The following is a 15,172-nucleotide window of genomic DNA, read 5'->3' on the forward strand; positions in this document are numbered from 1 at the left end:
GCAAATGAAATAAAGTTTTAGAGTGAGAAAGGACCAAAATGGGTGAGCTCACTCTCAATGAGTGAGAGTTGGCAGCCCTGGTATCATGCTGGGATAGCGATAATTGTCTTATGTACACAATGCAGTAAAAAAAATGCAATAATCTAAACCCCTCTTATTACGCAGGAATGCCAAGTTCAAAAAAAAATTATGATTGAGATTTTCATGACTCGGCATCTCGGCATGCGAATGTGCGCGCGAGCGAGGGTGTGGGAGGGTTCCCCCCCCCCTCCCTAAGAAGTTATATTTCTGTAGTCCTTGGAGACTATATACTACTCGTAGTGGGCACCTAATTAAAGTTCAAGTTCAAGTTCAAGTTCGAATTTATTCGTTTTTCCACAATAAAGTCATACAAACATAAATCTCACTTTCTTGAGTGACAGAAACAATGCATGTAAATTCATACAAAGAAAACAACAATAATGGGAAAAACTAACAGTATCAATACATTGCAATTGTTGCAGAGGTAACGAAAATGAAAGAATTGTCAATATGCACTGTGTGAAAAAAACGGAGGGACCCACTAAAAAGACAATGCTTGTAGAGTGTGGGCCCCTCTAGTATTAAAAACTCGATGCAAAATTTGACTAAATATAGCAACAAAGCAGTACGAAAAGTTTGGCATAAAAAGTTTAGCAGCCCACTAAGAGACAGACGGACAAACAGTTACACACAAAACAATAACAAACAAAATAATGAGCATGAGACAAGACTGGGACAGCAACAAGACTACTTATAGGGAAGAAAACTGACTTGACGACACGACAGGAAACAAGACTACAGCGCGACGAAGAGGTATACAAAATAGACAGGAGTATGCAACAGAGACAACGATCCTCGGAGGTTTGAGGAAGAAAGAGAAGAAGACGAAAAGAAGAATATGCAACAAACCCTTCAACTGCGAGGTATAAGTTAAAGAAGATCTTATCATAATCAAAGCTAAGGCAAAAGTAACAATAATAAAAAGAACGGCAATAAAGATTTTGCGGACGGGTAACAAAATAAGCCTATGAACTAATCTGATTCAGGGAGTCGTCATTATAGGATTGCAAAAGAAAAAAACTTCAATCTCCTTTTAAAGGAGTATATAGAGGGAGCAGATTTTATATCATGGTTCAGGGAATTCCAACAATTAGGCCCAGTGTAAATAAGAGTATTCTTTGCTAGAATCGTTCGAAGAAGTGGTAAATGAAACTCGTTAGAGCGTCGGGTGGGGGTAATTATGGAATGATAAAAGGCAAGTTTACCTTCATAGACATGTGGATTGAGTGAATGCATCATTATTAGTAGAACACAACAGTGAGAGTTTGAGGAAAATCGGACAATCTGTTAAAAAGTTATGAATTTTTGAAGTTTCTGCTCAGTCACGGCTGGATGAAAAGACTACTCTAGTTTGTGATGTCACATGAGTACAACGAAAGAAAGAATAAAGAAAATTCAACATAATATCCATTTTTCTCCCATAGCAGAAGAACACTCGACTTCTCTCTTTCAGAAGGGAGGGGAATAATATTACCCTTAAACATACGTCAGTATAGCAAGTCGAAGAACTGTGCACTTTATTCAGTAAGGAAAGTTTTGTGAATTCTCTTTTTATGTTCGTTATAGTTGTACGCATGTGACATCCTATACTGTAGTAGTCTTCTCTTCCAGCGGTTACTGCGCAGATACTTAAAATATTCGTAACTTTTGAACGGATTGTCCAATTTTCCTCAAACTTTCACTGATGTGTTCTACTAATATTGCTGCATTCTCTCAATCCTTATGTATATGAAGGTGGACTTGTCCTTTAAGTGTCTGATTTGTTTGCCTCTGACGAAGATTCTGTATTATATAGCGGCCTATGATCCGCTGCTCAGGACCATTTTGACTCAAATTAACTCCACTTACTTGTTTTATTTGTTTGTTTTAAATAGGTTATCTTAATTTTCCTCCCACATTCGTAGGAGGCGTACGTTTAACTGACAACGCCAAAAAAAGCCCCACAGCAGTAACTTCTGCATTCCAACATTTAAAAAAGCCTTGGTGAAAGGCTATGTGCTGTACTCTGTCACATGATTGAGTTCTCTGAAAGCTCTATGGCTCAGCAGGTACACAGTAATCCCGCAAGGTGCATATCGCGTATCGACGACTGATCCCAGAAAGTACCGTACCTGCCGCGCCGTAGGCCTAACGTAATGTTGCGGATCCGGACTGTATGAAGTCTGAGGTGTCCAGCTCTCCAAAAGGCCACTTACTGTTTGTTGCTTACTGAGGTTCTGAAACCATCATACCTTCTCTGTCGAGATATGATGAACGTGTTCCAGTTTGTGTGCGCTCTCATTTTACTACACAATGTGAAACAAGGAGAGGGGCTGCAGGAATGCAAACCATTGGTCGGAGGCAACAAGTGTTCCTGTTCTTACTCAGACACTACCACCGGCACGTCGAAAGAGTTCAACTTCGAAGCCTTGGGCAAGCAATCGGGTGGACCTGCGTAAGTTGAAGACCAAGAGGCAAAAGCAGTACAATATCGTGGCCCAGGCCATGCCATGGTTCTCAAATATGACGTTAGTCGTTAATGCACTGTCATGCCACTCGTACTGCTGCCTGTGTCATCTAGAGACTGAATTTACAGGTTTACTTTAGGGGGCCCCGTAAGCGTAAACTGCGACCAGCCCAAACGCTCCCACTAGCCACTGACACTGTAGAATTGTGTACAAGGTCTAAGAAGGAGCACCCCGGGCCGGGGTTAGGGGCCCTGCAGCCGGCGCAGGATTGCAATTGATTGCAGAACCACCATCCCAGTAAATGTTTACAAAAAATGTTCAAGACCTATTGATGTTGGTCTACAAAATAATCTAGACGTCTAAAATCAAGTGTAGAGGTTGGTTTGAAGAGGAGTAGTTCTTCATGGGAAGAAGAGAATACCAGTGTTTGGGTGATCTGCACCTTGTCATAGACCATAGTTAATGTTTGTGCATATTTGAATCACATTTTGCCACTGAAATTCTTTGAAATCTAACTCACATACAGGAAAAATGCTGAAAATTCCAATGGAATCACAAGTTCACTGATCGATATCGAAAATTTGCAGCTGTCGTCGTCAAACGCAAACGATGCGAAAAAGTTGCGTGCTAAGGAAGGGGCCCGCAACTCGTCACCCGCACTCCCATAGACAAAGCATGTAAAAAAAGACGTGCGGGTGACCGTGATGCTCCCGTATACACGTAAGAGATGCGTGCGGGGACAGTGGTGATAGTTATATTATAACACGTATGAATATTCCAACTAAAATTTCAAATTTTCGCAAAATATTGTTTGGTTTTCACCACAATTTGCTTGGTTGTGGTAGCCCTGCCAAGTTTCAAGTGTACTGAACACAGTCCCAGGCATAAATTTTTGTTTAGTGCGTTTCAAACAATTTTAAGCGGGGTGACGGTATTCGGGCCCCTGACGAGGTGCGGGCACCTCACTATTCTACAAAGTAAATAGAAATTGATTTATGTCGGGGTTCAGCTGAAATGACAATGTAAACACAGTAAAAGTATGGAGAGATGTAGCCGTAGCAAGGGTGGAAGATTACCATCGGGTTGGTGGCGATGGTGACGGCAAAAAGATGTCTGTTTTGGGCCCCCATCCCAATTTAGACATTCTGACTTATATGTAGCGTTGAAGATGGGATCCAGCTGAGTGATCTCTGGTAAATCCTATCAGAAATCAGACAAAAATCATTTCATGGTCAGCCTCCGCTCACTTGCGGAAAAAAAGAAAGAATATATTGCCCTCCCCTTTGCCTGTACTGGCTAGAGTAATTTTCCCCTATTTGTGATAGGGGGCCTATAGTATTTACGGCAGGGACAGTTTATTCTTGGACAGGGATAGTCGATTCATCGACAGGACAGCTAGAGAGCGTCAAGTAAGTGTGCTCACTGCAGAAGAAAACCAAAGTTACTCTCACGAATGTGTTTAATACAGGAAGTGAAAGTCTCTCAAGCTCTTGTGATCTCGCCTCTGATTGAGCACTGTATATCATTAGAGTGATATACTACATGATTGTAGCACGAGCCTGAACCATACATGGTGAATTATTTACTATGTGAGCACAGGGGAAGTACATGTATATTCAATCAATACGTGATCCTACACATGTATTATATTCAATCAATACCTGATCCTACCACAGTCATTCGTGTTACTCTCTGGAATATTTTTTATTTCAATTTTTTTTCTTCAAACATCATTGCACGATATTCACATTCATAGGAAGATGTTAATGAGGTGAAAATCATAGCTTTTTCCTTTGTGTTTTTTGTTAAATTCCTAGCTTGTTGTCCCTGAACCAATCAGTCAATTGCACAATCAGTGATTTTGTAATCTCTTCCCATAATGGAGAAATACTCTCCAGAATGTCATATAAGACACTTCAAAATTAATTCAAACAGTTAAACAATGAAAACCAAAACAAAAACCCTCCGCTCTCGTCGTACCGCAAGTTTTACTTTCTGCTACATGTACATATTTAGTGCCTAGAGGACCCCTGGAAGTGATGAAAACAAACTTGATGACACAGGGATGAAACCACATAGGAGAAGTGGTTTCTGTGGTCTGTCACTTACAATCTGTAGTTCCTGCTATCAACGTGGAAAAAAAAGCAACAACCTGCGTAAAAAACAATATGTAAACTTCTTCTTAGTTGGTACTTGACAAAATTGTTCACCCTGAATGTACAGTCAGACTCAGTGTGATATATAGCGACGAGACTGTGCCCATTCTCTTTATTGATACCAGTGTACAGTATGTGTGGAGTTGCAAAGCACTTACATTGTACATTTGTAGCATCACTCCTCAGTTGAAAGTTGTTGTGTTACTTCATGGTGTTCCCTGCATGATACACTTGTAAGCTTACTGTTGCTGAAAACTTTGAGAGCATCAACATGAACTATTTTGTTGTATAAAGGAAATATGGGTTATCACTACTACATGATACATGTAGCTAGTGATTCAATAAGTACAGACATCCCACGCTTGCATTGGGTAATCCAGTGGTTTTGTGACCAATCTCACTTTTATCAGTCTCAAAATGACTCATTGATGTTTCAAGTTAAAACAGAATAGTTATTTTTTTATTCATGTATGTTATAAGTTTCATATGAGTCATACTGGTTTTTTTTTTTCTCTCTCCCTGTATTACTCCATCACTTGTTACTCACATTGAGAGAGTGAATGACCCAGATTTATTGCACAATCTATATTAGCAACTTTGATGAGGGGAAATAGTCACATTGGTCTCACAGTTCAGGGGCATTATGGAAACCAGCATAATCTGGCAATAACAAAGGGGCTGGCTGTAACAATTTCAGCAGAACATCTGTATACACTTGGCAGGCAATAGTAGTAAGTGAGTGGTGAATCCTCGGATGTACAATTATATGTTTTATGCCATTTCTGCATGCATCATAATAATTATTTGATGAAAAGTTGGTTGGCAATGGCATCATAAAGTTAGAACCTTAGTATATGCTTGAATAACCTGTATGGTAAGGGTACCACCTATCGGCAGGGTACCTTGATATCGGCACCCTGCGTACCATGGCTGTTTGTGTATACAAAATGTAGAACGAAAAGGACGCGCGGGATGAAGTGCCATTAGCTTTGAAAACAATAAAAACGAAGAAACGAAAATCAAACTCACAAACAAACTAACAAACCAAACTAAACAAGTTTCAATTACACATCCGCTCAGTAACGGCGCATGGCTGTGAAATTCACGTGTATTACCTATGGAGGGAGGGGGTGCCGATCATTACATGTAGGTACCCTTTTGAGCTGCGCGAAGAAAATGGAACGCATGCACTAAAATTGTGTTATTTTAAAACGGAGATTCAGAATCAACGAGACGGTCACGACATTCAAAACTGCAGTAATTATGGCATGTTTGAGATAAGAATTAGGCGAATTTGTTTTATACTTTTGGAATAAACAAGCTACAAATCCTTCGGGTGACGATAGTTGGTACCATCAATCATACATCAATGCTGTTGTAAACCTGAAAAATCAAATGGCATTTTAAGATAATTCTGTGCTTGGTCCCTGAAACTCCTAGATGCCTTACTCTGTACCAAGTAACGGGTACCTGCTTTGGTGAATGGCATTCATAGTCACAACTGCTTTGATTCAATGTTGAATTGTTTACTAATCAGTAGCAATGAAATAAGGTGTACATGCCCATTTTGCACAGTCTATCGAATCCCCAAAACTTACAATCAAGAGTAATCATCAAGATTGTTTCATATTGTTGATATTTTTTTTCAGGTTTCCATATCAGGGTGCAGTTTCAAAACCAGATGACTACGTCTATGCATACAACCCCTGCTACCCATTCACAGATGGAACATGTTCCAATGTGGCTGTGAGTATGATTTATGTGTATTGTATAGGCCTCTGTCTCTTCCAATATGGACATGAGTCTGGCTACATTTTGCCTACTCAATATGGACATGAGTCTGGCTACATTTTGCCTACTCTTGACTTTCATGTACAAACTTAAATATGTATTGTTTCTGTTATATATATCTGATGTTAACAAAACAGATATTTTTCAAGTGATTAACAAATTCGCCCCACATTGACATAAATAAGCTCTGACTTGATCAGTGTTTTAGTAGTAGCCATGATAAAAGAAATCATGGACATACATGTTCATACTCGAAATTCGAACCTAGGCCCAACAACTTTCTTTTATATCCAGACAGGCATCATCTCCACTAATCCACCGAGCTTCCGCCTGACAGCAAGTGTTGGTTCTAATCCTTATATCTTGCAGTGGGTACTGCATTATTATTCACTTTCATGGAATGTTTCTGTCAAGATATTTTTATTGCAACTAATTGACAAATTGCTCTCTATTGATGCAAGAATTTCATGAAGCTCTACTTATAAATACTATGGATCCTCCTGCATGATGATTAGATTTTATTCTTATTTTTATGTATCCTGTCTATGATTTTTGTAAGTGTATTGTGTGACTTCACAGGCAAAGTTAGTCGTGATAAAAAGATAAATTAGTCTCTATGATCAATCTACTGTAGTGATTTTGTACTATATGCCGTACCATGCTAAAACTAATATGTAGAAAAAAAATAAAATATCAAAATTTTTAGTGAACTTACTTTTTTTGTACTGTCCTTCTTTCTTTCAATACTTCATACATGTACGTATTCTCAGTTAAAAAAGTATAATTTTCTTTTGTTCCTTTCTAATCAGGCATGCCAGAAGAACAAAGGGGGAACCATCTTTTATGACATTGGTGATGCGAACAATCCCACCTACTCTGTTGAGAATGAAGACATTGTCATAACATACACCACTTCTGAGGCCAGGCATGTCTTAACCTTTGTAAATTCTTTAAAGGGATAGGTATAGATTTGGTTGAGAGAGGGATTCAGGTTTCAACGTTTTGCGAGAAAGGAGGAATTAAAATTTACTTGAAGAAAATCGATTTTGAAATTGCTGAGATATTAAACCAAAAAAAGAAAAGAATGTACAATGTATTTAATAGAAAAACAAAGTGGTCCTGATAAAAGGTGGGTCCAACCTTTTATTGTGAAGAACCTCTATGTTCGTGGATATCTCAGGCATTTCAAAAAATGTTTTTCTTCAAATAAGTTTGTGATTCCTCTAAAAATTGTATGCCACAATGTATTTAATGTTTGTTACTGGAAAAATGAGCAAAGAAAATGGGATTCCGGTGTTTTACCCACCGAGCTATAGAAAGCCCTGCTAGTTCAATGTTCATTCCAGCAACCCCTGATTCTCAATGCTCGGATGATCAGAAGCTTAAGGAGTGTGTTTGTATGAGACACACTCAACACAACATAAACCTGGCATAAACCTGAAGGATAATTCAACTTGGAAGTATTTAATATTTCATGAGAGTGGTTTCTAATTATCATGCAAAAAGTTAAAACCTGTATCCCTATCTCAGCCACAACTACTAGGTTTATCAGCACATGCCATGATGATATGCTGGAAGAGGGATAATTGTGTTCGTTTATTTACTGATTATTCTTCAGAGTCAGGGAGACACTTTATGAGATAGCTTCTGGGTTAATAGGATAGTGGTGAATCAAGCCCAAGACTCTGCATACTGCAGTATCATCTTGTTAGATCTAGCTACATCATGTTTACTGTCATTCATTGCACCGTACACATGCGAAGGTAGTGTTTATAAAATATTGGATGGCTATGAATGGGATACCAGGGAATATTGCATGAGTTACAGCCAATATTGCATGAGTTACAGCCAATATTGTACGAATCGAAGATGAGTGCAATATTTCCCATAACGAGTGCAATATTCCCTGGTATTCCATGAATTAATGCCATCCAATATAATTATCATGATCTATAATCATGTAGGGAAAGCATAAACTGCACAATAATACCATAGGTCTACTTCTACTCGTCTTTGAAGTTGACTCAACAGTCCCATCCCAGAACTGAAAGAGGGGAAGCTTCTCCAAGACTAACTGCGTAGGAAGCAAGCAACTAGCAAGATGTTTGCGCGCTGGAGAATTGTAACAAAATTTCGCGCACTAGTAGGAAACGTTCACACACTCGGCAAGTGTTCGTGCAACAGACGAGACAAAGTGTTATGTATTATTGAACGGCCAGTAACAATGGTAGCTTATGGGAAATTAATATGTTGTTTGATGCATTTCGTTCAATATACTGTCGTATTGAATGGTAAAAATTGAGCGAACAACAATATGCCACAAAAACCTGAATACAAATGTAGATGATAATCTATATTATTGTTCATATTGTAAATCACTACATTTATACCAGATCCAAGCATTGGCAGCAGACTTCGGACAATTAGATTGACTGTTTTTGTGTAAATTGGCTAAGCTTTATGTTTTTTCTGTGCTTATGAACTTTGTCAGTTCAGTGTAAATTTTCCCTTACACTGTACTTTACAGGAAACATATCATTATAATTCAGAATTGCCAATAATGGAATAAGATGCTGATCCCTGCAGCTTTATACATGTACCACCAGGATTTGTTAGGTCATAGAAGAGTGTGACCACTCAGCTCATAATCTACAAAAGTTGCAGATTCAATTTCAATTTTCAATTCAAAGATTATTTCATTTTTCGGCAAAACATATCAGATACACTTCTGTTGACAACAGAGAATAAAGTAAACAGAACATTATGTATTGAAAAGAATGTACAACAATTGAGGACCTTACAGTAATTATACATTGTATTAAAAAAGAAACAGAAGTGGTCGAAATGAAGTACATGTATAACCTTGATTAAAGTGCAAAAAATGGAGAGACCCACTAAAAAGACAGAGCTTGTAAAATGTGGGCCCCTCTCATTAAGCTTCTCTTCAGTGGACCAAAATGTGTCATTTGGGCTGGCCGACTCAAATTCCTAAACTTGTCTTGCCCAGCAAATCTCTTCTATACCTACTGTGGAAAAAAAAAATGATATATTACAACAGTTTTCCTAGACCATATTTTTTACAGGCAGGAGCTGTTTTCATTGGGAAATAGAATGTTTTCATTGATACTCCTGATCAGTATGCTTGAGTGACTCTGAATATATCCTCTTTTCTGTGTGTTTTTTTTTCCCTATGAAACTGCACCTGCTTACCCTCTCTTATTTTAATCACTTTTTAAATTGGTTCGGACTGTCCTATTTTACTAGGTTACATATCATTTTAAAGCTTAGAGTTTACTCTTTAAAACTACAGAAGTGTATATAGAAGATAAAAATTCATTTTGCCTGCTTTTTACGGGTTTTAAGCTGGGTGGTCACATAATTATATTCAAATATTGCCATCTTCTGACATCATCCCTTCAATCAAACCCATAAATGCAGTGTGCGTTTTTTTCTTTCTGATATAAGAGTATTACAAAAACTAAGATGTGTCAGAAGACTGCTCCTGCATGGACATGACTTTGTGGCCCTGGATTCCTTTTGTTGACCTGTCATTGGTGAAGAGCTGCATCACATCATGTAATGTATATTACTAACTGTTATTCTTCCCCCCAGAACTTCTAAAGTCTTTTTTCATTGTGATGCAAGTGCAAAGAAAGAGGCCACATATGTTGTGCAGGGTGAGCTGAGTCAAGGAACTTATGTAAGTATGATTGAGGAAGAGTAAAGTCATAATGATTTTTGAAACGCTTAAATCACATAATTGGTTTAGAAATGTAGAAATGCTTAGAAATTCACATTTCACCTCAGATTTAGAAGAAGATGTCAATTTATCACAAGATTTTATCATGTAAATTGTTTGAAATATTCATATTATTAGACCTTTTACCATAAAATACAACATTTGAGCCTCACTGATGTTTATCTCTTTGTCGTTCGCTCAGTACAAATGCGTTGGGTGAAATGTGAATATGAATAGTGATTTTGGTGCATGAATAAGATGGGAAAGACATTGATTATTCCATTGCAAAAATCGTGTCCAGAATTAAAGTGTGATTTTGCAGAGGGGTTAACGAAGTTTTGAAAAGAAAAAAAACGTAGTGAATAATGTACATAATTTTGCAAAATTCGTAATTTTCAGGACTTTGTGAATAACAAGAATTATTTTCGCTCAAAGTTTCATCCCCTGAGTACAGACTTCAGAGCAATTGAATTTAAGCATCTGGTAATACAATCCCCTCTCCTATATTTCCATATGAAGTAGGTCTATGTGGATCATAGTTTGCTTTACATTTGATGACTTTTGTGTTGGCTCTCTCCCCCCCTTTTTTTCTTTTGCCACACTTTAAACACCAGCTTGATAGGCTTTCTGTTTGAACCCCCCCCCCCCCCCCAACTTTTCGCTCAGATTAATTAAGAGAAGAAAACTCAAATGAATAATCTAACTGGAGTGTTTGTGTGCCACATGTGCACATCTGACTATGTTGGTGGCTTGCCAGCAAGCTTTCCATATTTTGCTTGAAAGAACAACGTTCAAAATCTGATAAATTGCAGTAATATGCACAGTCCATTGAAAGTATCAGTGCCATAACTCTGTTTTACAATGAAGTCAAAGCAAAGTTCGCAATTTTCTCTACACCTCTACTCTATTGCCTTTCTACCGTAAACTCTTGTATAAAAAGTTTATGTGGCTTTGAAAAAATAATGAAGAATATTTCCCATGCATGCATTAGAGTGCAGAATAATTGTGGCACACTGGGGGTTTACTGCATGGCCCACAACAAGTTAAAGCCATGGTTTACCATTGGGAACAATGACTAAAAATGTTCAATTCTTTTTTTAATCACATTTGATGCATGTTTGTATCACAAACATCCCTAGATATGTTCATGTAAACATTTTGCAGTAAAGGCCCAAATATTAGGACATACACTGTATCACATATTTTCTCAGTTAACCATTACTGTAGATGCTTTTTTTCTAGAAACAAATTTGATATTTTTTTTTTCACATTTTGTATCTTTAACAATACTAAATGATTATACCGATTGAAATTTTTACATTACTTATTTCCATCCTTATCTCAAACTTAAGAACTGTTTTGAAGCACTAAAGCTGTTTTTTTTTTTTTCATTTCATCCGCAAACTTTGCTGTATTCAATTGTTGCTTTAAAGAACAACAAAAGCCATGGTTCCTGAGGATTTCAACTGGAGATTACATTTATATTTAATGTACTGTAATAAATCATTATGTGTATGGATGCAGTGATGCAAAGCCAGCCTATATGATTTGCATGTGATAAAAAAGAAATAAAAAAAGAATATTCAAGCTGATGTCTTTCTCTTGGCCCTTGCTTGTCTGCAGACATTTACAATAAATACCTGCCTTGCCTGTGTGAATGATGTAGCTGGATGTATGGCAGGTGGAGGCAGCAGTGGGCTGACTGCAGGAGGGGTAATATGTATTATGTAAGTCACATTCCTATTCTTATTACTCTATCAAATTTATCCCCCATGTTTATATATACTATTAAACACACACAGACAAACACACACATGATGCAAGAGATTGATTCATGTAATTACTTACATATTCCTAAATGTACCTGGTTGATGCCATTTGATGACTAGATTGCTAGTCACTTACAGATACAGTATTATGTAATGAAAACTTAAAATGGTACTGAAGAGTTTCCTTGAAACCTGTCACATTTACACCTCTATTTTGTAAATATATTTGATTTGATATAAATACTGATCGAAGTATGTGTTTTCCAAAATATTTCTGCCGGAAATTAGTTTTGTGTGGTTAATGATATTACTAGATATTACGTACTATGATTTCAAGGATGTATGAAGAATTTAAAAAAAAAATGCAGTACATTGATAGAATAAACACGGCATATATCATGTTTAGATATATTTATATATACATGTATCAATATATAATAAATGGAAAATATGACTCAACTCCTTGTTAGGAACCATTTTTTGGCCCATTCTCAGTAAAAGCGTTCAAATACGGAATTTTGGTGTCGCCGACATTCCATGACAGTTTGCGGTTCCCTGAAACCTATTAGATACTATTTAAATGTTTATAATATATCACGAGGACTTTATTTGTTAAAAATAAACACAATCAAATGCGGTTGTCTGCCTTTTTGTATAAAATTTTGCTGTTAAACTTCGTTAAGACCCCCAAAACGCAGTGTCGCCGGCTATTTTAGAATTATGTTTTATTGCTCCACTCCGTCCACAAACACACTTTCCAAATATACTTTTCATGGACGATGAGCATATCATATGTGCTAATCACAATACTCACAAAGTTCAAAAATTTTTATTGACTCCTTCTTTATAGCCTTTTGAAACCTGTCGCCAAGTTCACCGCCAGATACGTTACCAGTTTCTTTAGTGTTACAGCATTGCGAAAATAACAAGACTATGCAATGACCCTGTGTATATGAAACCCTGAGGATATACTTCATACATTGCAAGTACTTAGATTTTTTGTGCAACAGCTCCTTATTAAGAATACGGTACAATGTTTGAAATATCGGTTTTCTACACTTTTATTTGGACAGATACGTTACATACTTTTCGCGCCACCCACTGCGACAGATATTGCAATGTCAGACAAATTGTATATTATACATTACTCCTCGGAATGACGCATCGATTCAACATTAAAGTTTAGTACAAGTGAGAAATATTTGGTAGATATCGCTCTCACAATTATATGATCGACCATATACCTTACCACAGATACGTTACCCCAGATACGTGACCGAATTTTGCTCATTGGTCTTGTGCTTTCTGGGGATCAAATCTGGTCAAAATTCATCCCTACACATTACATGCTTCGTTTTGTTGGACCTCAGGATTGTATTCTAAACATCAAAAGGACAGAGAGGTGAAAAAGAGCAACACTTCCACATGATTGTTCTTTCTGCGTCAGTGTCTCACAACTTAATGCCAAGTTTTTCGACAGATACGTTACCACATAATCAAAATGCTGAAAAGAAATTGTAAATGTTTTTACAAACAAATCGTTGTGTGCTCATAAACTCCAAAGTTCTATTGTATAAAACCCAGCCACTTTCATATTCTATGCAACAACTTTGAACGTTTATTTTACAAGACGAAGCTAAGATTCAGCATATCAGTTTTTTTGCTTTTCAGATTTAGCAGATATGTTACGTATAATTCAGGGCACCCACGGTGACAAATAATGTTATGTAAAACAAAGTGTTCATAAAACAATTCTGCATAGAAAGACGCTTCCATAAAAAATTAAAGTTATGTTCAAAATGAAGAATATTCAGTAGAAATTGCTCTGTAACTTCACCGACAGATTCATTTACGGTACGCCAGATACGTTACCAAACTTTGAAAGAGTAAAAAGTAGTTTATGAAACGCTTCCGAGAAAAGTTTCAGTGTTCTGTTGCATATTTATTCTAGTGTTTTTCAACATATGAAGAACTACTCAAAATTCATTGATAAGTTGAACAATTATTTATTCATTTTCATTAAAAGGGATGAGCCAGATACGTTACCATAGGTCAAACAACTGTTTAGCATATCGAGTTCATAAAGACTGTACCTACTTCCTTCTAAGTGCCTGCAAAAATATATTTTTTAAACCTTGTTTGCGTTATCCATCAAAACTTAATGAATATTTATAGTCAGATGGATGAATACATTCAGACGTAAGATGAGAATATTCTGTGAATGAAGAACTCAGCTTTCACATTTTGGGCTCTTTTCCACTACATTTCATAGTTTAGATATTAAGTACAATGTTTAAAATGGTTAATTTGGGCTTACATCATTCATTTTTACATCAATTCATGAGGTAAATAATTAAACAGGTGATATTTATTAATTCATACACAGCTAAAATTATTACTTATATTTTACCAGATACGTTACCAAAGGTGATTCGATGTTTTTCAATAGTTATTTCCCCAGGAAAGCAATTCATATTTGTTACCTGTGGAAATTCCAGATCGGATCGTTCCCTTTGCATGATTTGTGGGATTCGAAACTTTATTTGTAAGCGAAATTTGCTAAAAACACAAAGTGAATCTTAAGGTTATATTTCATTTCAGCAAAAAACATATTTTAACCTACCACACAGAAATAATTTCTACCAATTAGCAAGGGATGACAACATCTTTACCTCTTGAAAAACCCCAAAATCTTTAGGGGGGACAGATGTCTTTTCCTGAACAGAAATTGGATCAAAACAATGAATTTAATTCAAAGTTAGGAGTCCATTGCAACATGTAAATTTTCGGTAACGTATCTGATTGGTGATCAAAAATCATATATGATGCTCTATTTCAATTCATTTTTACTCAATGAATGGCCATCATTTAGAATGTTCCACTTTTTGTTTCGTATTTGACCGGTTTTGAAGTTACCGAAAACACATCTTTGAATGTATTACTTTGTGGTTGATTTTTCGGTTTTACTCACAGGGAATTGAACACTTAATCTGAGAATGGCCCTTTTGCCACTTGTATTCTGTTGTGTAGATTCACCGTACTGGTGGTAGTCTACTTTGTGGGCGGTATTCTCTTCATGAAGTATGTCCGTGGTGCCCAAGGCAAGGAGGTCATTCCAAACTATGACTTCTGGTCAGATTTTCCTGCACTGGTCAAGGTGAGAGAAAGACACTCTTTGCCCCTTCCTGT

At 36.9% G+C, this 15,172-nt stretch overlaps 1 protein-coding gene across 2 annotated transcripts in view; it reads left to right on the forward strand.

Annotated features, from left to right (window-relative positions):
* The first annotated feature begins 2,149 nt into the window (after positions 1-2,149).
* LOC139712701 (uncharacterized) overlaps positions 2,150-15,172 on the forward strand; it is a 15,761-nt gene continuing 2,738 nt past the window's right edge. For both annotated transcript variants that reach the window (XM_071624503.1, XM_071624502.1), the window contains exons 1-6: positions 2,150-2,515; positions 6,334-6,430; positions 7,285-7,400; positions 10,088-10,175; positions 11,838-11,941; positions 15,014-15,140. In XM_071624503.1, the coding sequence (XP_071480604.1) occupies positions 2,328-2,515; positions 6,334-6,430; positions 7,285-7,400; positions 10,088-10,175; positions 11,838-11,941; positions 15,014-15,140 (720 nt within the window). In that variant the 5' untranslated portion in view covers positions 2,150-2,327. The remainder of the gene's footprint in view (positions 2,516-6,333; positions 6,431-7,284; positions 7,401-10,087; positions 10,176-11,837; positions 11,942-15,013; positions 15,141-15,172) is intronic.

The sequence above is a fragment of the Diadema antillarum genome, unplaced genomic scaffold (assembly GCF_040938485.1).
Source record: "Diadema antillarum isolate AM-2024a unplaced genomic scaffold, OU_Dant_1.0 seq00001844_RagTag, whole genome shotgun sequence".
Taxonomy (NCBI): Eukaryota; Metazoa; Echinodermata; class Echinoidea; order Diadematoida; family Diadematidae; genus Diadema; species Diadema antillarum.